The 27,674-nt window shown below is 46.0% G+C and overlaps 2 protein-coding genes across 2 annotated transcripts in view; both read right to left on the reverse strand.

The window, feature by feature from the left end:
- Nucleotides 1-27,674, reverse strand: part of LOC144507710 (AP-1 complex subunit mu-1-like) — a 387,219-nt gene that overhangs the window by 233,845 nt on the left and 125,700 nt on the right. The window lies entirely within an intron of this gene.
- Nucleotides 7,209-24,467, reverse strand: LOC144507621 (zinc finger SWIM domain-containing protein 4-like). Its single transcript, XM_078234775.1, has 3 exons — nt 24,252-24,467; nt 14,783-14,980; nt 7,209-7,283 (listed from the first exon to the last, which is right to left on the reverse strand). Exons 1-3 carry the CDS (start codon nt 24,465-24,467, stop codon nt 7,209-7,211), a joined length of 489 nt encoding a protein of 162 aa, XP_078090901.1.

The following is a 27,674-nucleotide window of genomic DNA, read 5'->3' on the forward strand; positions in this document are numbered from 1 at the left end:
TAACAATCTTAACTCAGTGCAACTTTGGATCTGCTCTTTAAATGCTGAGGTGAGGGTGTCTGGACATTTTCTTTTATAAATTGATTGTCCATCTACCGCCACAGACAGTGAGAAATTGCCAACAATGGTGGCAACACAGATTAAGAAGTTTAACAACACCAGGTTAAAGTCCAACAGGTTTATTTGGTAGCAAAAGCCACACAAGCTTTCGGAGCCCCAAGCCCCTTCTTCAGGTGAGTGATACAGAGTACCAGAGTTCAAGCACCAGTGGGCACCATACCTGGAGTTGGTAACTACCTTCACAAGTAGGGGGAGGTGATGGCCTAGTGGTATTGTCACTGGACTATTGATCCAGAAACTCTTCGAATGTTCTGGGGACCCAGGTTCGAGTGGAAGAGGGTGCAATTTGAATTCAATTTAAAAAAATCTGGAATTAAGAATCTACTGATGACCATGAAACCATTGTCGAAAAAACCCATCTGGTTCACCAATGTCCTTTAGGGAAGGAAATCTTACCTGGTTGGCCTACACGTGACTCCAGAGCCACAGCAATGTGTTTGACTCTGCAAGGACGACTAGGGATGGGCAATAAATGCTGGCAAGCCAGCTATGATGTGGAGATGCCGGCGTTGGACTGGCATAAGCACAGTAAGAAGTCTCACAACACCAGGTTAAAGTCCAACAGGTTTATTTGGCAGCACTAGCTTTCGGAGTCTCAGACTCCTTCATCAGGTGAGTGAAGAGCTGTGTTCACAAACAGGGCACATACAGACAAATAGAATAGAACATAGAACATAACAGCGCAGTACAGGCCCTTCGGCCCTCGATGTTGTGCCGACCAGTGAAACCAATCTAAAGCCCCTCTAATCTACACTTATTCCAATATCATCCATATGTTTATCCAATGACCATTTAAATGCCCTTAATGTTGACAAGTCCACTACTGCTTTAGGCAGGGCATTCCACGCCCTTAGTACTGAGTAAAGAACCTACCTCTGACATCTGTCCTATATCTCACCCCTCAATTTAAAGCTATGCCCCCTCGTGCTAGCCATCACCATCCGAGGAAAAAGGCTCTCACTATCCACCCGATCTAATCCCCTGATCATCTTGTATGCCTCCATTAAGTCACCTCTTAACCTTCTCTCTAACGAAAACAACCTCAAGTCCCTCAACCTTTCCACATACGATTTTCCCACCATACCAGGCAATATCCTGGTAAGGCTCCTCTGCACCCTTTCCAACACTTCCACATCTTTCCTATAATACGGCGACCAGAACTGTACACAATACTCCAAATGCGGCCGCACCAGAGTTTTGTACAGTTGCAGCATGACCTCCTGGCTCCGAAACTCAATCCCTCTACCAATAAAAGCTAACACACCATATGCCTTCTTAACAACCCTATCAACCTGGGTGCCAACTTTCAGGGATCTATGCACATGGACACCCAGATCCCTCTGTTCATCCACACTACCAAGTATCTTTCATTAGCCCAGTACTTCGTATTCCTGTTACTCCTTCCAAAGTGAATCACCTCACACTTTTCCGCATTAAACTCCATTTGCCACCTGAGCCCAGCTCTGCAGCTTATCTATGTCCCTCTATAACCTGCCACTTCCCTCCGCACTGTCTACAACTCCACCGACTTTAGTGTCATCTGCAAATTTACTAATCTATCCTTCTGCGCCCTCATCCAGGTCATTAATAAAAATGACAAACAGGTGGCCCCAAAACAGATCCTTGCGGTACACCACTAGTAACTGAACTCCAGGATGAATATTTCCCATCAACCACCACCATCTGTTTTCTTACAGCTAGCCAATTCCTGATCCAAACTACTAAATCACCCTCAATCCCATGTGTCCATATTTTCTGCAAAAGCTTACCATGGGGAACCTTATCAAACGCTTTGCTGAAATCCACATACACCACATCAACCGCTTTACCCTCATCCACCTCTTTGGTCACCTTCTCAAAGAACTCAATAAGGTTTGTGAGGCACGACTACCCTTCACAAAACCATGCCGACTATCCCTAATCAAATTATTCCTTTCTAGGGTGATTATAAATCCTATCTCTTATAATCCTTTCCAAAACTTTGCCCACAACAGAAGGAAGGCTCACTGGCCTATAATTACCAGGGTTGTCCCGACTCCCCTTCTTGAACAAAAATCCAAGAGAGAAATATGCAGATAAAAGCAATACTGTGGATTCTGGAACATGTTTGCGTCTGTATGTCCCCTGTTTGTGAACACAGCTCTTCACTCACCTGATGAAGGAGCCCGGGACTCCGAAAGCTTGTGCTGCCAATAAACCTGTTGGACTTCAACCTGGTGTTGTGAAGCCAGCTATGCCCATGTCCCATGATAATGAATAAAAAAATAAGTAGGGACAAGGAAAAGGTGCGAAACAAAAATGCAAGTGTTATAGAAGAAATAGCAAATAAATTTATAGTAACATATAGCTTGTGATTAAGATTGGATGGCTGTGAGCAATTTTACCGTCAAACATTGTGACGGTATCATAGCTCATCTGCATTATAGGCAGGAGTGAGTTATGATAGTTCACACTATGAAGGAAAAACACACCTGGACCTCACTTCTATTAGCTTTAGATTTTGTCATCTCCCCTCCTCCCTGTAGGAATGCAACCCCCACTGGAGCTCAAACGCATCCTCTTTCCGAATCCCACAGGAGGCCATTGTCTCAACTTCGCATGTGCAAATCACCACTTTTTGATGTGCAGACATGTGAAATTATCAGTCTCGGAGAGTGAAGTGATCAATCACAGTCGGGGATTACGGCAAGACGCTTGGAACAAAAGCTCAAAACGTTCGTCCAAACACAGCTTTGGTTCAAGGCTGCGTTAAGGAATAGCTGTTATGTTACAGTGGAAGACACGAGATCCAAGATCGTTTGTAAGAGGAGGAAAAGGCTGTTCAAAATTCCAGAACAAAGCATGTCGTTTAGCCAATACACACTGGCCTCAAGAATAAAGTGGGTTAAAACAATGGAAGCTGGGGTAACGCAGTATTCAGCGTCTTAGAAATGTTCCGTTTCCCACCCTTGATTTCTTTAAACTGTATGAAAATAAAACATCTACTGGTGTGATTGTGCTTTTCCTGTGCCAATTGCCGATTGGAAATTCCAATTTTAGCAAACAGGAACTGCAGGAGCCATGAGCAATTGCTTAGCTTCCTGGACAATTTTTTCTCCCTATCTCATCTCCTCCAGCCCTGAAACTCCCTCCTTCCAGAGCTATACTTGGCCCAGTTTTAACTTCTTAAAACAGCCCACATCTATCCACCCTACACCCACCAGCGACTGCGCCTTGAGCCAACGAAGCGGAGGTTTACACTCGGGAACACCCTCCATCTCCCCTTCAGACCTTGCTTAAAATCCACCTCTGACAAGCAATCAACTCTCCGAATATCACCTTTAGCTTACCCCTGTAGTGATTTGGGACAACCTCCTACATTAAAACAAAGGTCTATAAATGCCAAGTGCTTTATTAAAAGAACAACCCTAACTAAAATTACAGAATCAAACCCCAGTTGAGAAAGAACTGCTTTTAAAAAAAAAAGTGCAACTTTTAATAAAAGTTGATCAACACAACTTGAAAATTTTTTTAAGTTGTCTACTTTTAATTGCACACTGATACAAACAGTTTTAAACATGAATCTGATATTCGCGCTCCCAAAGTATCAGAACAATTGTCAGGTACTTTGCAGGACTGGATGGGCAGTTATAACTTCTGTGCCAACAAGTGTGAGTGCACAGATCAGTGTTTGAGTCCTTGAATGATGCTTGCACTACCTTCTAGTACAGAGCAAGCACTAAAGTGCTAGAGAACCATCTTTTGGCATGAAACGCTTAACTAAGGACTCACCTGCCATCCCGAGGACTTGTAAAAGATCCTCCCTAAAACAAAAGGGAATCCTCCCAGAGCCCTGGTCAATATTCATCCCTCAATCACTGCCAAAACATTGAGCCAATTACTCTTCACATACAGATTTGGCACCATTTCATCTCCTCAGATATAGGGCCAAGGAGTGAACTAAAAATTAAGAGGTTCAATAGGATAGATATGGAAAAGTCCTCTCTGTTTGTAGCAGAGACCAGAACTGGAGGCCATGATTACAAGATAGTCAGTCACTAACCATTCAGGGTTTCAGGAGAAACTTCCTTTACTCTGAGTGGGGTTAGAATATGGAACTCGCTACCATAAGGTGGTGAGGCAAATACCCGAGCTGCATTTCAACGCGGGTGGCAGTGGTTTGTACTGCTACCTCACAACGCTATAGACCCGGGTTCAATTCAATCTATTCTGCACCCTCTTCTTTCCTTCTCCCCTCTATGAATGGTATGCTTTGTCTGTATAGCGCGCAAGAAACAATACTTTTCACTGTATCCCAATACATGCGCCGATAATAAATCAAATCAGAAAAGGTCAATGCCTTTAGTCCCCCCCCCCAGTGATGGTCTAAAGGCATTAATCCTGTTCCCCTTAACCATATACTTCAGATCGGTTTGCGCTGGAAGGATTGAAGATTGCTTTAACTTGCTGAATAATAAATAATACACTTTGCTTGATGGCTCCATTGGCAAAGGGACTGCCCACTCTGCTTTCATGTTGGTCTTGTTTCAATTCAGATTCTGGAAGACCAGCACCCACAGGCTGGCATGTACATTGCCACGTTCAGCTGGCACGGCTAGATCTGGCTCCTTCATATCCACAGCAACAACTTGAAGACCCACTCTACACAGGCCAAGAGCACATTGCCAGGTTAACAGTCAAGTACAGCAGGCTCCAGCAATCAGAAAACCCCAAGAGAAAATGCACACTTTTTAACAACCCAAGCTGCCAGGGACTTCACGGAGACACACACACACAGACCCCAAAGGAATACAGGTCGACCAAACGCCATCAGCCGATAAACCACAAAGACAGCCTCTTGCAGTTCTGCACTGGAACAACCCCAAACAAATCCCAGTCCCATGATCTCACTCCCATTTTCATCTAGTTCAAATATTTATTCATTTCCTCCTGCTCCAACACCACTGGCATGTTCACGACAGAGCAAATGACTTTCTGTGCATTGTCTGATTCTTACAGTTACAATGGCCTCCACTCAAGCGCTCTGACAAAAGCTCAAGTAGCTTTCTCCTAACCTCCCTGATAAACTTCAAATGAATGACTCTTGGCCACAATGGTAAGTTTTCTCCCTATTCATTACCAAAACCTTCAACTTTTATTCAATCTTCCTGGCTTTCTTTACTTCAGTAGTAACAGTTATATTAATAGAAAGCACTCTTTCTGGTTGTATCACAGCTTGATATGGCTCCTGCGACGAACTACAAAAAGGTGGTGAATGTAGCGCAATCCATCACACAAACCAGCCTCCCATCCACTGACTCTGTCTACACTTCCCATTGTCTCAGGAAAAGCAGCCAGCATAATCAAGGACCCCACGCACTCTGGACATTCTCTCTTCCACCACCTTCCATCGGGAAAAAGATATAAAAGTCTGAGGTCACGTACCAACCGACTCAAGAACAGCTTCTGCCCTGCTGCTGTCAGACTTTTGAATGGACTTACCTTGCATTAAGTTGATCTTTCTCTACACCCTAGCTATGACTGTAACACTACATTCTGCACTCTTTTCCCTTATGTACTCTATGAATGGTATGCTTTGTCTGTATAGCACGCAAGAAACAATACTTTTCACTGTATGCTAATACATGTGACAATAATAAATCAAATCAAAAATTCAGACCACCCCCATTCCTCTCATCACCCTGTTGGATCTCTGGGTACACTTGGACTTTTAGAACCTCGCCAGGACAAAAAGAGGCCAAGCTGGTCATGAGACACCAAGACCGCAAGGAACTACAAAGGGTTGTGAACTTAGCCCAGTCCATCACGTAAACCAGCCTCCCATCCACTGACTCCGTCTACACTTCCCACTGCCTTGGCAAAGCAGCCGGCATAGTCAGGGACTCCACGCACCCCGGACATTCTCTCTTCCACCTTCTTCCGTCGGGAAAAATATATAAAAGTCGGAGATCATGTACCAACCAACGCGAACAGCTTTTTTCCCTGCGGCCATCAGACATTTGAATGGATCTACCCTACATTAAGCTAATCTTTCTCTCCAGCCTAGCTATGATTGCAACACCACATTCTGCACCCTCTCCTTTCCTTCTCCCCTCTGTATTCTATGAACGGTATGCTTTGTCTGTATAGCGCACAAGAAACAATACTTTTCACTGTATCCCAATACACATGACAATAATGAATCAAAATCAACACCACATCACGACAAACAATTCAGAAAACTGGATCCCCAAATTACATTGCTTGGCCTGACTTCATTTAACTGGCACCCAACTGAAGAGCAGAAATTTAAAGTTTATTTATGAGTGTCTGAAGTAGGTTTACATTAACACTGCAACGAAGTTACTGCCCCCTAGTCACCACACTCCAGCGCCTGTTGGGGTACACAACTTAGCACGGTCAACGCACCTAACCAGCACGTCTTTCAGACTGTGGGAGGAAACCGGAGCCCCCAGAGGAAAGCCAACGCAGACACGGGGACAATGTGCAGACTCAGCACAGACAGTGACCCGAGGCTGGAATCGAACCCGGGTCTCTGGCACTGTGGGGCAGCAGTGCTAACCACTGTGCCACGACGCCGCCACATGATGAAATTAGCAATTCAGAAACACCTCAGGACCCCCAGGGTTAACTAGTCATTGCCAGATAGTGTTAGAGAACAAGTGCCTGAGTCACATAATAACAAGACACAGAGGAAGACATTCCGGGAATGGGGGGACAGATATCAGCCAGTTCTAGTTCTCTCCAATAACCTGCTGAAACCTGCTCCAGGCCCGGCTCTGACTTCCAGACTCCAATAAATATAGGCACAATCACTTAGACTAAACGCTGAAGGGCAGTCAGCACTTGTCCAGGCATGAGTCAGCACCGCCAGGAGGGCTGAGCGAAGTTCCCTCTCAGGCTTTGCCCATGGCCCGAACTGCAAACAACTGCAGCATTACTACATGCTGAGTATGCATCAGATCTGCTCTCTGCTAATGCCTGTTCGTTAGTACACAGTTCACACACTTGGTCCCTTCAAACTGGCTAGTCTTTCACCCACTCGCATTAAATTAGCCTGCCAGAGCACTAATATGCAAGATAGATCTTCACAGGGCGTCTGAAGACATATCATCAATGCAATCTTCAGGCATTCCTCCTGCACTCAGAGGCACATTGACAAACTAAAAATACACCAGTATACAAAATACAAAAATTATTTCATGCTGCAAGGATGATGTTATACTCGGATACAAACCCTTTATAACAATTTGTCAGCAGCCATACTAACTAATTCTAAAATAAACATTAGCCCGACCATTCATACATACATAATCAGACACAAGGTCATTGTCTAAGACCAACTCTCCCTCTCTGGTGTCAGATTCCAACATTTTTAATTTTTTCAATTTCCAACTAAAGCCTATTTTGCTTTTGACAGTATTGCTTCCTCAACTTCAGAATCATAGAATCCCTGCAGTGCAGAAAGGGGTCATTCAGCCCATCAAGTCTGCACTGACCACAATCCCACCCAGGTCCTATCCCCATAACCCCATGCATTTATCCTAGTTAATCCCCCGACACAAACAGGCAATTTAGCACGGCCAATCCACCTAACCCGCACATCTCTGGACTGTGGGAGGAAACCCAAGCAGACACGGGGAGAAATCATTAAACTCTGAATGATTTGCTGCTTTTCATTTATCGCGAGATTCCCTTTTCTCCCCTCCCTCGCAATGCACCAGTAACATTCTACAGGCTCATCTCACCCTCCAGCCCATTGGAATCAAGATTTCATACACATTTTCCCCCAATTTCAGTCCATTTCCCCAGGAACTCCTTTGTTTCCTGAAATCTGTCAAGTTGCTTCCATCCCCAAAGAGTGCTGCTGGCCTTTTCAGATCGGCCAAGGGCAGCACGGTGGCGCAGTGGTTAGTACTGCTGCCTCTCAGCGCCAGGGACCCAGGTCCAATCCCCGGCTTGGGTCACTGTGTGGAGTCTGCACGTTCTCCCCGTGCCTGCGCGGGTTTCCTCCGGGTGCTCCAGTTTCCTCCCACAGTCCAAAAGGCGTGCTGGTTAGGTGCACTGGCCATGCTAAATTCTCCCTCCGTGTACCTGAACAGGCGCCAGAGTGTGGTGACTAGGGGTTTTTCACAGTAACTTCATTGCAGTGTTAACGTATGCCTACTTGGGACACTAATAAATAAACTTAAACCAAAAACAATCTGTACATCGTTGACATACACTTCAGATCAAGGGATATGGGAGAAGGCAGAGTCAAGTTATTGAATATGATCAGTTATGAGCATAATGAATGGTAGAGCAGGCTCAAAGGGTTGAATGCTTCTACTCTGTTTCTATATTCAATTACCAAACAGCCAGTGGGCCTGGACCATTGGGTGAAAGGCTGCATCAGACACATGGAAGGAGCCTCAGATGCCTAGATCATAGTAGTTCACACTGCGAGGCAGCTGTTTTAGTGTCCTGGTCATCAGAAGTAATCCCATGTTTTCAAAGGGGTCAGATAACAGGTCTTTCCTGTTAATTATGTTTTTTTAACCAATTCAAATGACATCCTGCCTCCAAACTCAACCTGGGTTCCAGTTTGAAAAAAAGCCAGCCTTAAAGTCAAAGTTGATTTGTTAGTCACAAGTAGGCTTACACTAACACCACGATGAAGTTACTGTGAAAACCCACTAGTCGCCTCCAGCACCTGTTTGGGAACTCGGAGGGAGAATTTAGCATAGCCCCTGCACTTAACTAGCAAGTTCTTTGGACTGTGGGAGGCAACCCACGCAGACACAGGGGAGAACGTGCAAACTCCACACAGACAGTGACCCAAGTCGGGAATTGAACCCCGGATCCCTGGGGCCGCGAGGCTGCAGTGCTGACCACTGCGCTACCAATGCACGCATTGCGAAAAGTCTGGGGATGACTACTTCGCGCTGGATCGGTGAATCCGTAAGACAACGTACGTTGTTTAGATCATTCCTGGAGAGTTGGTGGGACATGGAATTCCCCCCAAAACAGAATCCATAATAGGGGAAAATAAACTTTTGGGAGAATTGAGAAAATTTGAAGAGGTGTTGAAGAAATGGGATCTCAAGTGCCAATAGAAGCATAATGATTGCACTGAGAAAATGAGAACATTCAAACGTGCTTCCTCTCATTGAGTTACGACACACCAGCAGATATCAATTACCCATGTATTCAAACATCTGAAATGCATCAAACTAAGACTTTGTCTACAATTGGCAAAGCTCTGTATACACCTGTAATACTGGAATTAAATTATTCCATATCAAATGTTACAGTAATTAATAGGTTACTACTCTACGCAAGAAAAAAAATCCAACTCCTCAGTTATGAGTGAAGCCAGTGAAATAGGGCGCCAAAGCTCCTGCCTTCATATCACTGCCGAGCAGAGTGGAAGCTTAAATCCACACACTCAGTAACTTGTACTTTGATATCTTGAATATACCAGCAGTGAGGTAATCAGAAACAGCCCTTCACAAAAATCCCGATGGGCACAGGCTTGGAGGACCGAAGGGCCTGTTCCTGTGCTGTACTTTTCTTTGTTCTTTGACCGCATTGAAATTGGACCACTGAAGTGTGCGCGTGGAGTTCACCCATCTTTAAGGGATGGACTGCCAGGTGCACTGGCTCATTGGTCCAGGGGTGCGATTCTCACTTGGGGCACGAGAGGCCCCAGATTCAAATCCCAGAAGAGCCCCATCTTGTGGGTGGCACAGTGGTTAGCACTGCTGCCTCACAGCTCCGGGGACCTGGGATCAATTCCTGGCTGGGGTCACTGTCTGTGCGGAGTCTGCATGTTTTCACCGTGTCTGCGTGGGTTTCCTCCGGGTGCTCCGGTTCCCTCCCACAGTCCAAAGATGTGCGGGTTAGGTGCATTGGCCATGTTAAATTGCCCCTTAGTGTCCTGGGATACACAGGTTGGAGGGATTAGTGGGGTAAATATGTGGGATTACGGGGATAGGGCCTGGGTGGGATTGTTGTCGGTGCAGACTCGATGGGCTGAATGGCCTCCTTCTGCACTGTAGGGATTCTATGATTCTAGGACCAAATTAGCAAGAGTGGGGCTATTTGTATAACTCTTACCATTCAAATTGGTTGTAATGTTAATTTTCTTCACTGACCAGCAGAGATATGGAGGGGGTACAACATAACAATGGCAGAAATTACTGGGATCTAGATCGATCAAATTTGAAACAAATTTGTCTCGTCAGATTCAGATCAGCCTGTAAGGCACTGCCAACCCTTTCTAGGTTCATTTCCAATGCCCAACATGTAGATATTTCTCCTTCTTGCACCCACCTGTGAGCGACTTTCACACAAATTAATCAGAAATAACTCTTCCAATGCCCAACGCAGGGTGGTCACTGTTTTTGGGTAGCCGCAGGTATCCAGAATAGAACACAATACAGCACAGGAACAGGCACCTCTGGCCCACAATGTTGTGCCGAACACAACGCCAAATTAAACTAATCCCGTCTGTATGCCCTTGGTCCGTATCCCTCTATTCCTTGCATATTCTTCTGCTTATCTAAAAGCCCCTTAAATGCTCCTATCGTAGCTGCCTCCACCCCCACCCCTGCAGCATGTTCCAGACAATTTGCCCCTCACGTCTCCTTTGAACTTTCCCCCCCCACCCCCCTCGCCTTAAGTGCATGCCCCCCACTAGTATTAGACATTTCAACTCCGGGAAAATGATTTCGACTGTCAACCCTATCTATGCCTCCTTATTTTATGTGGAGATGCCAGCGTTGGACTGGGGTAAACACACAGTAAGAAGTCTTACTGTGTGTTTACCCCAGTCCAACGCCGGCATCTCCACATGACTACCATCGACACCGCAAACTGCCGGCTCCAAGTGGAGGGGATCTCCAAGGAGATCGCTCATATCGACACAGAAGTGAGACTTTGTTATTGTATAGACAGGTCTCCCTTCAACCTCCGCCATTCCAGAGAAAACAACCAAAAACGTTGACAGTTAGCCTTAGAAGCCAAATACAATTGTAGGACACACTTCTTCAGGGAAAGGATTCTAAGGAGAAGAATCCACCACAGCACAGCAGGCAAGAAAGACAACGTAGAAGTGGGCAATCAATACAGAGCATCTATTTAAAGGAATTTAGAAGCACCTTAAAACAGGCAGCTGCTAAATGAGAAAGCCACACTATACAAACACAGCAGAATTTATGTACAAAACAGCTGACTCGCACGCCAAGGTTGCAACGGTCGCTGGTGCTTTAGGCAGCTTCGCCAACAACTCAAATTCTACTTCTACGGTTCAGGCCATTATCGGGGGGGGGTCCTTGGGCACATCCTAAACTTTTACTGCAAATGCAACATTTGTCCGCGTTTGCCAGAATTATCCCTTCTTGCGCACTGCTGGGTTGGCTCAGTTGGGCGACCTTGCCAGCGCAAAAATAAGCTTGTTAAACAATCTGGAAACAGACACCTGTCGGTGGTTTCTCAGGGACCTGTGATATGAATTATACATAATTACACACCCCAAACACAGTCACAGTTTAGGGAAGCCCAAGGGTCACCGGCTCAGCACACAGACAGAAGTCGCTGGTGCTCTGTTACCACACAAAAGGGAAACTGGATTACTGACTCATCGTCTAATCAGCTTTCAGAACTGTGCGAAAGGTTCACCTGTTATGCAAGCACTGTAAAAATGGGTTTCTGTACAAGCCAGGCGAGAAACTAAACCCGATTTTAAAAAGCTACAGTAATCCCTAGATGTAGCTCAGATATAGTGCGCAAGGAAGAGAGGGCAGAAAATCTTGGTAGTTCTACGGGGGGTGGGGACGAGAGAATTTATTTCATAGAATCCCCAGTGCAAAAAAGAGGCCATTCAACCCATCGAGTCTGCACCAAATCTCCGACAGAGTATCTTGCTCAGGCCCTCTCCCCGCCACCCCACACATTTACCATGGCTAATACCGCTAACCTTTACCATGGCCGATCCATCTAACCTACACATCTTGGGACACCAAGGGATAATTTAGCACAGCTAATCTACCTAACCTACACATCTTTGAACCGTGGGAGGAAACTGCAGCACCCAGGGGTGGCGGGGGGAAGGGGGCAGTGTGTGCGCAGACTCTGCATAGACAGTGACCCAAGCTCGGAATCGAACCCTGGTCTCCGCCGCTGCAAGGCAGCATCATCAACCATTGTGCTGCACAACAATCCCTGTTTTCTCCCCCCCCCCCAAAGCCAGCTATTCAACTGGGATACAATCAGCAAGCCTTGCTTAGGTGTCAACAGGGAACATCCCATCCATATCCCAACACTTTCCAGGGTCACAACTGTAACTGGGAGCCGGAACCCTGGCTGGTCTCATCATCGATAGAAGTTTAACAACACCAGGTTAAAGTCCAACAGGTTTATTTGGTAGCAAAAAGCCACACAAGCTTTCGGAGCCTTAAGCCCCTTCTTCAGGTGCAACACCAGCATCTCCACATCATGATCATCATCAATACCAGCTCATGCACTCCCATCCCTCCCATTCGCATCAACAGACAATAAAACCTGCAAGTTTACAATCGCCATCTGAAGAATTCTTTGGAGCATCCTACAAGTTACTTTTTATTGAAGTGTTACCAAATATTAACCATATTAAAGAAGCTTTTTTACAATTTACAGCAATCAACTTGGCAACTCAAAAAATGCACATCTTGCAGGAAACTTGCAGCCAACTCCGATAAACAGCAACATCACAATGGTAAAAATCACTTCTTATAACAGAAAAGGTTCATTTATTAGTGTCACAAATTAACATTACAATGAAGATACCGTGAAAATCCCCTAGTCGCCACACTCCGGCACCTGTTCGGGTACACGGAGGGAGAATTTAGCGTGGCCAATGCACCTAGCCAGCATGTCTTTCGGACTACGGGAGGAAACCAGAACACCTGGAGGAATTTCAAACAGACACGGGAAGAACGTGCAGACGCCGCACAGACAGTGACCCCCAAGTCAGGAATCAAACCCAGGTCCCTGGCGCTGTGAGGCAGCAGTGCTAACTCAGTGCTACTGCGTGCAGGGAAGAGCTCACCTTCAAAATAACTCCATGGGATCCTTTTCACCCAGCTGGAGAGAGCAAGACAGGACCTGAGTCAAATGACTGATCTGGACCATTGCACTGCCAATGCTGCAGCACTCGCTCAATGCCATACTGGGGCGTTAGCCTAGGTTTTGGGACTGGAGCCTCTGGACTGGGACTTGAACCCTCCACCATTACTTCTTCCATCAGGAAAAAGATACAAAAGTCTGAGGTCACGTACCGACCGACTCAACAGCTTCTTCCCCGCTGCTGTCAGACTTTTGAATGGACCTACCTCGCATTAAGTTGATCTTTCTCTACACCCTAGTTATGACTGTAACATTACATTCTGCACTCTCTCCTTTCCTTCTCTATGAACAGTATGCTTTGTCTGTATACCGTGCAAGAAATAATACTTTTCACTGTATGCTAATACATGTAACAAAAATAAAGCAAATCAAATCATAGGATACCCAAAGTGCTATTTGGTGAGGCATTGTTGCTTGCGCTCTATACAAAGCATACCATACATAGAGAAGGAAGCGAGATAGTGCAGAATATAGTGTCACAGTCATAGCTAGGGTGTAGAGAAAGATCAACTTAATGCGAGGTAGGTCCATTCAAAAGTCTGATGGCAGCAGGGAAGAAGCTGTTCTTGAGTCGGTTGGTACGTGGCCTCGGACTTTTGTATTTTTTTCCCCCGACGGAAGTAGCGATGGTGGAGGGTCCAAGTCTCAGTCCAGAGGCTCCAGTCCCAAAATCTAGGCTGAAACCCCAGTATGGTACAGAGGGAGTGCTGCAGCACTGGCAGTGCAGCGGTTCACTGGCAGGGGGCAACTGTAGCCCCTACAGCAACATCACAATGGTAAATAGCTGGAGACCCAGCTAATGAGCCAAAGGTTATGGAGAACAAACTTGGAACCTCTGGCGATCTTGTGTTTATATTAACTTTGAGCACATCACATGGAAGCACCCACCCCCACTTCAGTGAAGTTTTTAAAAAAAAACTTGAAGGTTATGCCCCAAGCCATCTGAAGTTAATTCTTTATTATGACTTCACTGTTGTGGGAAAATGCTGCATTTCCACCGTCTTGGGACCAGACTAGCATCACAAAAGGAAGTCCATTATATAACAAGAGATGCTGTTAACTGCTACTCATCTTTTGCTAAGTTGGTCGTGAAGATCTCACTAACTACCACTGGCTAAAAAAAAAACTGCTTTCCCAAACTGAAGTTAGAGAAACAGCAGTACAAGTCAGTGCAGTGATTGCAAGCAAAGGTCGTTTTTTGCATACCATTAAGCACCACTTACAGATACAGGTCTCAGCGGACCCAAATCATTCCTCTTCAAGCACGCAGACTGCATGAGGAAATAACTTTTTCTCCAAACATCCTCAGGGACATTTCTATCTTCCTGTACTCCCACTGCAGAGACAGGAGAACTGGAGTGTGAGACAATTTCACTGCGATAATGTCTTAAACCAAACAGAGAACGTGCTATCAGAAATCAGACAGTGGCACGCTGAGTAATTTACAAATGGGATGAGTTTTCCCTCAGCGCGCCCAGCAACCCCTTTGCCCCTGGATCACCTCGTACTCACCTACTTGCAGCACCCGGTCGATGGCTCCAGTCTCCAGTAATCTTAGCCCCTTGTTGAAGGGAACTTCGCCATCCTTCTCCCCTTCCTGGCACTGATAGCTGAGTGAGGAGTACATGCAGATCTCGCGCTCGTTCCTGGGGAAGGACCAGAAAATAATCCTCCGCTGGACTGGCTCGGGAATGCGAGAAAATCTCTCTTCGACCTAAAAATAAAACGCACGGAGTCAAGGAAATGAAAAATGGAGCAACATGTCCTGCAGAAAATAAAACAAGAACTGTTTCAAGATCTTAAGACAGTCGCCTGGGAGCAAAGTGCTTTCAAAATGTATCCTGGTTCTCAGAAGTAATCAGTTGAATGATTTTGCCTCCAGAGCTGGAAGTAATATCCTTTTTACCAACTTTCAATGAAGTGTTGGGAAGCGTCACTATATACAGGGCCAGTAAGGGTTACCTTTAGGCATATGATAGATGGCTATTGAAGATAGCTATTCAGACCATAAAATATAAGAGCAGAATTAGGCCATTCACCCCCATCGAGTCTGCTCCGCCATTCAATCATGGCTGATATGTTTCTCAACCCCATTCTCCCGCCTTTCCCCCCGTAACCTTTGGTCCCCATACCAATCAAGAACCTTTCTATTCAGACAAGCTTTGCTAGCTGGATAGTGCAGACCCAGGATTCCCTTTAAAGACATGGAGAGCAATTTAAGTCTAAGAGTCAGCCACTCTCCCCTTTCCAGCCCAATCCATCCACCTCAAATACAGTAATCTCAACTACTGTACTTCCTCAGAAGGCTAAAGAAATTTGGCATGTCAGCTACAACTCTCACCAACTTGCACAGGTGCACCATAGCAAGCATTCTTTCTGGTTGTATCACAGCTTGGTATGGGCTCCTGCTCTGCCCAAAACCACAAGAAACTACAAAGGGTCGTGAATGAAGCCCAGTTCATCACTCAAACCAGCCTCCCATCCATTGACAGTGTCTATACTTCCCGCTGCCTCGGCAAAGCAGCCGGCATAATCATGGACCCTATGCACCCCGGACACACACTCTTCCACCTTCTTCCGTCGGGAAAAAGATACAAAAGTCTGAGGTCGCGTACCAACTGAATCAACAGCTTCTTCCCTGCTGCCACCAGACTTTTGAATGGACCTACCTCACATTAAGTTAATCTTTCGCTACACCCTAGCTATGACCGTAACAATACATTCTCCACTCTCTCCTTTCCATCTCTCTGAACAGTATGCTTTGTCAGCATAGCTCGCAAGAAACAATACTCTTCACTGTATACTAATACATGTGACAATAATAAATCAAATCAGTTCTGTAGCTTGCTTAAACCACCATCCTAACTCACGAGGGAAGGGCTAATGAAAATTTGGAAAACATGCAACAAAAAAAGGCCACTTGGCCCATCAAATCCATTCTTTCCACAGATTACGTATAATTTATCCCAATATGGACTCCACCCTAACCATGAGTTGGAAGTGCCACAGCTTTTCCCTTTATGTGTTGGCAGTTCAGATGCAAGCTTTGAACGCAGCCTCCAATGCTACATAAACACAACCACACATTTCTTTAAAAGCTACACAAAGTGAATACTTCACTAGCTGACAATGTTGTTAGCTATCTGAAGTAGCTGCCAAAAGCAGAGGACAGTGAACTAACCACATTTCCACCAGAATCATGGTGGCACAGTGGTTAACACTGCTGCGCCTCAGCGCCAGGGACCCGGATCAGATTCCTGGCTTGGGTCACTGCCTGTGCGGAGTCTGCACATTCTCCCCGTGTCTGCATGTTTCCTCCAGGTGCTCCGGTTTCCCCCCACAGTCCAAAAGATGTGCAGGTTAGGTAGATTGACTATGGTAAATTCTCCCTCAGTGTACCCGAACAGGTGCCAGAGTGTGGCGACCATGGTATTTTCCCAGTAACTTCACTGCAGAGTTAATGTAAGCCTACTTGTAACACCAAAATAAATAAACTTAGGATCAAATTAGACATCGAAAAACTAGAACAACCCAATGCCAACATTTGCACCTGTAGATCAGTGGTGACATTAACCTGCACACATACAGCACTCATTGTAGTTTTTCTCACCAGCACTTCAACAAGAAACGTTAGCCCATTTATTCTGCACAGCTCAAGGCCTCCGTTCAGGAATTTGATTTCAGAGCAGTGGGCAATGGTACAACATCAGCAACAGTTCTGTGATGGAGTGGTGCCAATATACTAAGAAACACAGCAACTAAACCAAAGCACTCACTGCAAGTTCTCAATTTGGTGTCGCATGTTGCATCCCCACCACTGCCTTCAGCGATAGACCCCAGCACTGCAACTCAAAATTCTCCCCTTTAGGGGAGAGGGAGGTATTCCTTCGTGGCACATGGGTGTCACTGGCTGGCCAGCATCTATTAGTTAACATCTATCCATTTATTTTCCACACATTTACCTTTAGCACCAAGATCATAGAATCCCGACAGTGCAGGAGACGACCGTTCAGCCCACTCAGGCCCTATCCCCTTAACCCCATGTACTTACCCTGCTAGTTCCCCTAACACTAAGGGGTAATTTAGCATGGCTAATCAACCTAATCTGCACATATTTGGACTGTGGGAGAAAACCAGAGCACCTGGGGGAAACCCACATATACACAGAGAACGCGCAGACTCTATACAGACAGTGACCCAAGCCGGGAATCAAACCTGGGTCCCTGGCGCTGTAAGGCAGCAGTGCTAACCTCTCTGCCACCAGATCCTGAAGAAAAACATAACTGCTGGCTTCAAAGTTCATGTTCTTTACACTGCCAAAAACCCAAATGAAAGGTCTTTCATCAACATCTTATAGTCACATTGCACCGTTGACATTCCATAGCACCCCAAGGTGCCTTGCAGAAGCACTACAAAGTAAAATCCAAGAGGATGACGACAGATGACCAATAACTTCAAAGAGCTGAACTTTTAAGGGGATTCGGAGCAGCAGCAGTTCAGGGTGGGAATTCCAAGAGCAATGTGAAGGCATGGATAAGAATTTTAAAACCTAGGCTGTGCTTAACCGAGACACAACATGGGTCAGCGGGCACAAGGGGATTGGGTGAATGGGACTCGATGAGAGATATGCCAAGGGCAGTGTTTTGGAGGAGGCCTAATGCTTAGTCAGGGATGTCGGCCACCATCAAGTGATCTGAACTTGCAAAATAGCATACAGCAAAGGGGAGTTCAGGCTATAGAGAGATCGGGATGACAAATCGCTTAAGCAGCATTTATAACTCCATAAGAACCCTTTTGATGGTCACAGTCTTTAACCTCTCTCCTTGACATCTGTTATTCTGCAAATAGCATATTGATAGCGACACTACAAGAAACCACAAACCATGCTGTTTTTCTTGGAGATTTCTACTTTGAAGTGGAAATGCTTTGTTATGGTGTTCTGGTAGTTGCTACAGCTTCAATCGCCTTGAGACAAAATTACGTCAGTCCAAAGGTTGTGGGATTGCTACGTCCGGGGAGGGAGGAGGTAAAGGGGAGGGGAATGTCTGATGGTACTTTTTTTTTAAATGTATATTCCACACCCACTCAGAAAAGCAAGCTTCGTAATTAGCGCAAACTCTTTATAGAATTGACAACTGGGAAATCCACACAAAGTTTAGAAACCAGAGATCAAAAACAAGCAAGCAACCGTTAGCACGGTGCAAGAGATGAAGTCACCAGTTACTCAAATCCACAAGACAAATCAACTTCAGACGAGGAGGTCAACATCTTGGTACACTCACCAATGCCTCTACTTTCTCAGGAGACTAAGGAAATTTGGCATGTCAGCTACGGCTCTCACCAACTTTTACAGATGCACCACAGAAAGCATTCTTTCTGGTTGTATCACTGCTTGATATGGCTCCTGCTCTGCCCAAGACCGCTAGAAACTACAAAAGATCATAAATGTAGCTAAATCCATCACGCAAACCAGCCTCCCATCCATTGACTCGGTCTACACTTCCCGCTGCCTCGGCAAAGCAGCCGGCATAATTAAGGACCCCCACGCACCCCGGACATTCTCTCTTCCACCTTCTTCCATTGGGAAAAAGATACAAAAGTCTGAGGTCACATACCAGCCGACTCAAGAACAGTTTCTTCCCTGCTGCCATCAGACTTTTGAATGGACCGACCTTGCATCAAGTTGATCTTTCTCTACACCCTAGCTTTGACTGTAACACTACATTCTGCACCTCCTCCTTTCCTTCTCTATGAATGGCATGCTTTGTCTGTATAGTGCGCAAGAAAATACTTTTCACTGCATCCCAATTCATGTGACAATAATAGAAACATAGAAAAACTACAGTATAATACAGGCCCCTCGGCCCACAAAGTTGTGCCGAACATGTCCCTACCTTAGCGATTACTAGGCTTACCTATAACCCTCTATCTTACTAAGTTCCATGTACTTATCTAAAAGTCTCTTAAAAGATCCTATCGAATCCGCCTCCACCACTGTTGCCGGCAGCCCATTCCACACACCCACCACCCTGAGTGAAAAACTTACCCCTGACATCTCCTCTGTACCTACTCCCCAGCACCTTAAACCTGTGTCCTCGTGTGGCAACCATTTCAGCCCTGGGAAAAAGCCTCTGACTATCCACTCGATCAATACCTCTCAAAATCTTATACACCTCTATCAGGTCACCCCTCATCCTTCATCTCTCCAAGGAGAAAAGGCCGAGCTCACTCAACCTATCCTCATAAGGCATGCTCCCCAACCCAGGCAACATCCTTGTAAATCTCCTCTGCACCCTTTCTATGGCTTCCACATCCTTCCTGTAATGAGGTGACCAAAACTGAGCACAGTACTCCAAGTGTGGTCTGACCAGGGTCTTATATAGTTGCAACATTATCTCACGACTCCGAAACTCAATTCCTCAATTGAAGGCCAGTACACCACATGCCTTCTTAACCACAGCCTCAACCTGCACATAATAAATCGAATCAAATCCACCTTCTCCGATTGGAAGAGTAGCTGGCAGATTGGAAATCGTGATGTACACACAATAGAATCCACAGTTGGACTGATCAAAAGGTTTTACAATTTCGGCTGGGTAGGGCCGAATTGAGAATTTAATCAGAGCTTCACGAAGTGTGCATGTACACCCTAAACGGAAAATCCGGAGGTCATCTCGGATCTGCAACGTGGAAACAGGGCCCATTTTGAGACTGATCTGATACTGCCACTGTCCAATTTCTGGGCGAAGGGTGGAAGACTGAATTGCATTCTAATTCAACGTGATCTCAACTTTGTTCCCCCGTCAACTTTATTTTAAGAAAAAGAAAGCAACCACGCAAAAGTCAAACTTCTACAAATGATGCCAGTCAATAGACTGAGGCAAAAGCCTAAGCCTGAATTGTGGCTATCCTGACCAGGTTTCAGACGCAACCTCCTCACTCTGGTCACTAACCCTCCCCCTTCCTCCCCCACTAGGGGGGTGGTAACAAGCAAATGTTATCTGGAAATGCAAAACAAAAGCAAAATGATGTCTCTCCCATCCATACTAACACGTCTTCTGGAAACATCCTGTGGAAAGAGTACAACTTTTAACAAATAAATCGAGGGGCAGAAGAACACCACAAAAGGGGTGGCAGTGACGACAATGTCACTGGACTACCAATCCAGGGGCCTCGATTACCTGGGGACACTGGCTCAAATCCCACCACGACAGCAGGTGAATTTAAATTCAATTAATAAAAATCGGGAATATAAAAAAGTTAGTCCAATCGCGAACACGTGGTGATTAATTGTCATAAAACCCATCTAGTTCTGTTGTCCTTTAGGAAAGGAATCTAACTGTCCTTACCCAGTCTGGCCTAGACGTGACCCCAGACCCACACCAATGGTGGTTGACTCTTAGATGCCCCTCTGAAATGGCCCAGCAAGTATAAGTTTATTAGTGTCACAAGTAGGCTTACATTAACACTGCAATGAAGTTACTGTGAAAATCCCCTAGTCGCCACGCTCCTGTTCGGGTACCACGAGGGAGAATTTAGCACGGCCAACACAGCTAACCCGCACGCACGTCTTTCGGACTGTGGGAGGAAACCGGAGCACCCGGAGGAAACCCATGCAGACTCCACACCGACAGTGACCCAAGCCGGGAATCGAACCCACGCGGTGAGGCAGCAGTGCCAACCCACTGTGCCACCCTGCCCACCATTTAAGGGCAATTAGGGATAGGCCAACACAACGCAGCCTTGCCAACGACACCCACAGCCATGAAAGGATTAAAACCGAAAATTAGGGAAAAACCGTGCGCGGCCAAGTACATTTCAGAAGGTGCGCCACGGAAATCAAATCTCACGTTCTGCGTCAGAAACCATGCAAAAACGAAAGGCTCCATTCTCAAAGAAGCCACGACCGGCTACATTCTCATTCTGTGTTCACCACCTTGTAAAAAAAAAAGGACTGGCAACACACGATCAGTTCGGCGTGTCAATTCACTAGAATATTTTATCTGCTTCATGACAAGTCAGCAGCAAGCCCTGCCCTGTCGCTGAAGTTGTGCCCTTCATTGTTTAGGAATAGCATTGTGCAAATTAAGCCAACTTTACAAAACAAATATCGAAGCCAATTAGAGCAGGTCACAGCACTCTTCTGTACCAACTTACTGGTAAATAACCCTCCTTTTTAGAAAAACAGTTATTACTGTTATCTTCTGGACCACAAAAACCCAAAAATGCAATCTGAAGCAAAGACGCCAAAGTCTCTCACTACTGACACTAAAGTTCACTGCAAATGACACACGCACGCACACACAAATGTGATGACTTCTCCTGCAGGAATCAACTGTGGGTGTCATTCTCGTACAATGCAAGGAATTGGCAGGGGGGGGGAAAAGAGAAAATGCAGGAGACAGACTTGACTTGAGAAGTCATTCAGCTTTTCTTTAAAGGACCACCCCCATTACTTCAAGTCAGAAGAACTCACAATACAGCAACATTTGCCCCCAGTTGACAACAATTCCTTGAATCCTCTTCCCCAACCACCTCTCCTCCTCCCCCCCCCCCCCCCCCCCGCCTCCTCACCCAAGAGAGACCATTCCGACATTTCAAACTATCCCATCCTGATTTTGAAAACTATCCCCATATCCTCTTTCTCTCTCGCGCACCAGTTAATTCCTCAACTTCCAATTTTAAAAATTAAAAATAAAAAGAGGGGGGGAGATTTTGTTTCCATTTTCTCTCACGTGGTAACCTTATTTAGGGGGAAGATGGAAAGAAACTTATTTTAAGTAAATAAAATACCTCCTCGTGCGTGTGTGTTTGTTTGGTGGAAGGAGGGGGGGGGGGGGGAGAAATGGGGAAAAAGTAGGTTCCCTCTTTTCTAAAAAAAAGAAATGACATCTTAACAAAGATTACCAGTAAACCGAACTAATTTGTGTGTGGTGGTTGAAAAGAAACTTATTTTTGAGCTCCTCGTGTATTTGGTGGGGATGGGAAAAAGTAGGTTCCCTCTTTTTTTTAAAGAAAGAGTAGAAATGATTTTTTTAAAAAAGATTTTAGCAGTAAATTGGACTAGTTTGTGGGGAGGGTAAAAAGAAAGTTGCTACAAAACAAAATCTCCTCTTGCCTGGGTGTGTGTGTGTGGAGAGGAGGAAAATAGATTAAAGGAAAAAAAGTATACATTTTTTAAAAAACAGATCTTAACAGTAAATTGGACTAATTTTTGTGGGGGGGGGGGAAGAGAGGATACAAGAAACTTAGGAAACAATAGGAGCTCCTCTTGCGTGTGTGTGGAAAATGCAGGCTTCCTCTTATTTACATAAAACTTAGTAATGATCTTATTTTACAGATTTTTAACGGTAAATTGGACTAATGTGTGGGGGGGGGTAAAAAGAGGGCAAAAGACATGAAAAAATAACACCTCTTGCATGTATGTTGGGAAAAAGGTTTCCTCTTATTTATAAAAGTAGGAATAGTATTTTTAAAGATTTTAACAGTAAATTGGACTATTTTATTGGGAGGGGGGGTTAAGAAGAGGGTGCAAGAAACTTATTATGAAAAAAATAAGAACTCCTCTTTACATGTATGTGTGGGGAAAAAGTAGGCTTCCCCTTACTTAAAAAGTAGAAATGATATTTTTAAAGCTTTTAACAGTAAATTAGACCAATTTGTGCAAGGGTGAAAAATCAACTCATTCTGAAAATAAAATTGCTCCTCTTGTCAATGAGGGCAGAAAAAGTGGGTTTCCTCTGACTTAAAAACTAGGAATGATATTTTTAAAGATTCCAACTGCAAATTGGACTGCTTTGTGGCCGGGGGAGGAGAAAGAGAAGAGGGTGAAAATAAACTTATTCTGAAAACAAGTGCTGTCAGAGAGGGTGGAAAATGTAGGTTTCCCCTCATCTAAAAAGGTTTCCCTCACATTTAAAGAGTAGGAATGGTATTTTTAAAGATTTCAACAGTAAATTAGACTGTTTGGCGAGGGGGAGAAAAGGGGTGAAAATAAACTTATGATTAAAAAAAAGTGCTCCTCTTGTCCATGAGGGTGGAAAAAGGAGGTTTCCTCTCATCTAAGAAGGTTTCCCTCGTTTAAAAACTAACAATGGTATTTTTAAAGACTTCAACAGTAAACTAGACCATTTTGTGAGGGGTGAAAATAAACTGATGAAAAAAAAGTAAGCTCCTCTTGTCAGTGAGGGTGGAAAAAAGTAGGTTTCCTCTCATTGACAGAGTAGGAATGGTATTTTTAAAGATTTCAACAGTGGATTCGACTATTTTGAGGGAGAAGAGGGTGAAAATAAACTTATGATTTTTTTAAAAAGTGCCCCTCTTGTCCATGAGGGTGGAAAAAAGTAGATTTCCTCTGCTCCAAAAAAAGGTTTCCCCCCCCTCATTTAAAGAGTGGGAATGGTATTTTTAAAGACTTCAACAGTAAATTAGACTATTTGGTGAGGGGGTGAAAATAAACTTGAAGAAAATAAGCTCCTCTTGTCAGCCAGGGTGGAAAAAGTAGCTTTCCTCACATTTATTTTTAAAAAAGGGTTTTCCTCACATTTAAAGGAGGTGTTTTTAAAAGATTCCAACAGCAAATTAAGACTGTTGAGGGGAGAAAGGGGGGTGAAAATAAACTGATGAAAAAAAATGAGATCTTCTGGTCAGTGAGGGTGGGGAAAAAGTAGCTTTCCTCACATTTTAAAACAAGGTTTTCCTCTCATTTGAAGAGTAGGAAGGGTGCTTTTTAAAAGGTAAATTGGACTAATTTGAAGAGCAAGTGTAAAATGACACTGGGGGGAGGGGGGAAGGTTTGGGAAATGGGGACAATTGAGGATCAAGGGGGTAAATTGGGCTGGGGTGACTATTTCCTGAGGGAAAGTTGAGTGTTGTTGGGTTTGGAGCTGACAGCTCAGGGTTTATTGCCTATTGTTTTCAGCCCCTCTTGTTGACTGTGGTGAATTTATTTTTTAATTCCCATTCTCTGTCTCTCTCTCTCTCACCTGCTCGAAGGGCCATTTCTCCGCCACTTTCTTGGCGCTGATGTCCAGCAGGGTGTCGGCCTTGTGGAGCCGGCCGTGGCCGGGCTTTGTCTGGGCCGCCCTGGCCGCCCCGCACTCGCCCAGGCACAGCCGCTTGGCCGCCGGCGGCTCCGCTCCTCCTCCTCCTCCTCCACCACCACCACCTCCTCCTCCTCCACCGCCGCCCCTCTCCGCCATCGCCGCCGACTCGCTCACAAACTGACCGCACGCCGGCTGCTGCCCGCCCCTTTTATAACATTCCCGGCCCACCCCCCCCCCGTCCTGGCCAGGGCGCCGCCCTCCCGCCCACACCCTCTCCGCCTACCCGCGCTGGCCCCGCCGCCCACACCGCATCCTCATTGGCTGATCGCCCCGTCCATCAAGCGGAGCCGATTCGCCATTGGATAGCCGCCCCGTCCATCAGAGCGTCCCCGCGTCTGATTGGTCCACCGCCCCGTCAATCAGGAGGGATTCGATCCCCATTGGTCCACTACCCCGTCAATCAGGAGGGAACCGATCCCCATTGGTCCACAGCCCCGTCATTCAGGAGGCATTCGATCCCCATTGGTCCACCCCCGTCATTCAGGAGGGATTCGATCCCCATTGGTCCACTGCCCCGTCAATCAGGAGGGATTCGAACCCCATTGGTCCAACGCCCCGTCATTCAGGAGGGATTCGATCCCCATTCGTCCAGAGCCCCGTCAATCAGAACTGCCCAGCTCTCCATTGGTTGGCAAACCTGTCAATCAAGGATACCCCCATCGCCATTGGTCAATAGCCCCGTCAGTCAGGAGGCACCCGCTCCCCATTGATCTGCGCCCCCGTCAATCATGTATGCTCCGCACTGCATTGGTCTGTAACCCTGTCAGTCAGGACTAGCCCGTTCCCCATTGGTTCGTCGCCCCGTCGTCAGGCCCGCCCCACTCCTCATTGGTTGACCACCCCGTCAATCAGAAATGTCCCCTCCCCATTGGTCGAAGCCCCCGTCAATCAGATCCGCCCTGATTCCCATTGGTCCGCAGCCCCGTCCATCAGTGCCGCCCCGCTCCCCATTGGCCAGCCACCTTCTTTCCCACCCCCGCACTGCCCGCCCTCCCCACGTCGTTGCACGAGCCCAGCCATCAGGGTGGCTCTGCTCTCGATTGGTTGGCGGCCCCGTCAATCAGGATGACACCACTCCCCATTGGTGAGGTGCCCTGTCAATCATCCTCCCTCCCGCCCCTCCCGTCTATCACCACTCTGTCCCGCCCATTCACCTGTCAATCATCCCTCCATCGGCCCCGCCCACCCAGCTGCAGGGAGAATTAATACGTGTCTATTAATGCAGGCTGAGTCAATCATTCTCATGTCTGGGGCAGTCTAGTCTTGGGGATTTTTTAAAAAATCATTGCCAGACAAGAAATGAGCAACATCTACAATGTTTTTAATTTTAAATAAAAGTTATCTTTTGCAGATGTAAATTCAGAAAAAGTTATCCAAGGGAGTGGGGGAAAAAACCCCAAAGAAACTGCAAAAAGATATAACTCCAGTCTTAAAGTTCCAAAGCCAATGCTCAGGGTGGACCAGGCAAACCCAAATCCATCCCTTGCTTGCTCCAAAAGCCCAAAAACCAAATTGAAAACCCAACTGAACCCAATTCAAGGCTCCCAAAAGGGAGACAGACAAGATCCAAGCTGACAAGACAAGGTACTGCACCCCATCTTGGGCTCAATCTGACACTTGATCTTAGCCAAAAGGCCGAACTCAGAGTCTGAGGGTCTGCGTCACAGAATCATTTGATTTTTTTTTTTTTTGATTTGATTTATTATTGCCACATGTATCGGGATACAGTGAAAAGTATTGTTTCTTGCGCACTGCACAGACAAAGCATACCGTTCATAGAGAAGGAAACGAGAGAGTGCAGAATGTTGTGTTAGCTCGGGTGTAGAGAAAGATCAACTTAATGCAAGGTAGGTCCATTCAAAAGTCTGACAGCAGCAGGGAAGAAGCTGTTCTTGAGTCGGTCGGTACGTGACCTCAGACTTTTGTATCTGTTTCCCGACAGAAGAAGGTGGAAGAGAGAATGTCCGGGGTGCGTGGGGTCCTTAATTATGCTGGCTGCTTTGCCGAGGCAGCGGGAAGTGTAGACAGAATCAATGGATGGGAGGCTGGTTTGCATGATGGATTGGGCTACATTCACGACATTTTGTAGTTCCTTGCGGTCTTGGGCAGAGCAGGAGCCATACCAAGCTGTGGTACAACTGGAAAGAATGCTTTCTATGGTGCATCTATAAAAGTTGCTGAGAGTCATAGCTGACATGCCAAATTTCCTTAGTCTCCTGAGGTATGCCGTCAGTGGTGGTGGAGGCAAACTCAATAGGGTCTTTTAAGAGATTCCTGGATGAGTACATGGGACTTAATATGATGGAGGGTTATAGGTAGGCCTAAAAGGTAGGGATATGTTTGGCACAACTTGTGGGGCCGAAGGGCCTGTTTTGTGCTGTTTTTCTATGTTTCTATGAAATGTAGAGGTGTTGGTGGGCCTTCTTAACTATAGTGTCAGCATGGGGGGACCAGGACAGGTTGTAGGTGATCTGGACGCCTAAAAACCTGATGCTCTTGACCCTTCCTACTTCGTCCCCATTGATGTAGACAGGGGCATGTTCTCCACTATGCTTCCTAAAGTTGATGACAACCTCCTTCGTTTTGTTGACATTGAGGGAGAGATCATCATCAAATAATCATCAAATAATCGTCAAATCCCTACAGCGAGGAAGAAGACCATTCAGCCCATCAAGCTTGCACCAACAACAATCCCACCCAGGCCCTATCCCCATAACCCCACATAAATACCCTGCGAATTCCCTGACACTAAGGGGCAATTTAGCATGCAAGATGGGGTTTGCCAATGACAGAAACATAGAAAAGCTATGGTGCAGTAAGAGACCATTCAGCCCATCCATAGAATCCCGACAGTGCAGAAGAAGGCCATTCAGCCCACCGAGTCTGCACCGGCTCTCCCAAAGAGCACACAACCTGGGGCCCACCCACAGCCCTATGCCCATAACCCCATGCATTTATCATGGCTACACATCTTAGGATGTTATGGGCAATTTAGCATGGTGAAACCAGGTAACCTGCACATTTTTGGTCACTAAGGGGCAATTCAGCATGGCCAATCTACCTAACCTACACATCTTTGGACACTCAGGGGCAATTCAGCATGGCCAATCTACCTAACCTACACATCTTTGGACACTCAGGGGAAATTTAGCATGGCCAATCCACCTAACCAGCACGTCTTTCGGACTGTGGGAGGAAACTGGAGCATCCAGAAGAAACCCATGCAGACACGGGAAGAACGTGCAGACCCCTCACAGACAGTGAGTGACCTGAGGCCGTTATTGAACCTGGGTCCCTGGCGCT

The sequence above is a fragment of the Mustelus asterias genome, chromosome 19 (assembly GCF_964213995.1).
Source record: "Mustelus asterias chromosome 19, sMusAst1.hap1.1, whole genome shotgun sequence".
Lineage (NCBI taxonomy): Eukaryota > Metazoa > Chordata > Chondrichthyes > Carcharhiniformes > Triakidae > Mustelus > Mustelus asterias.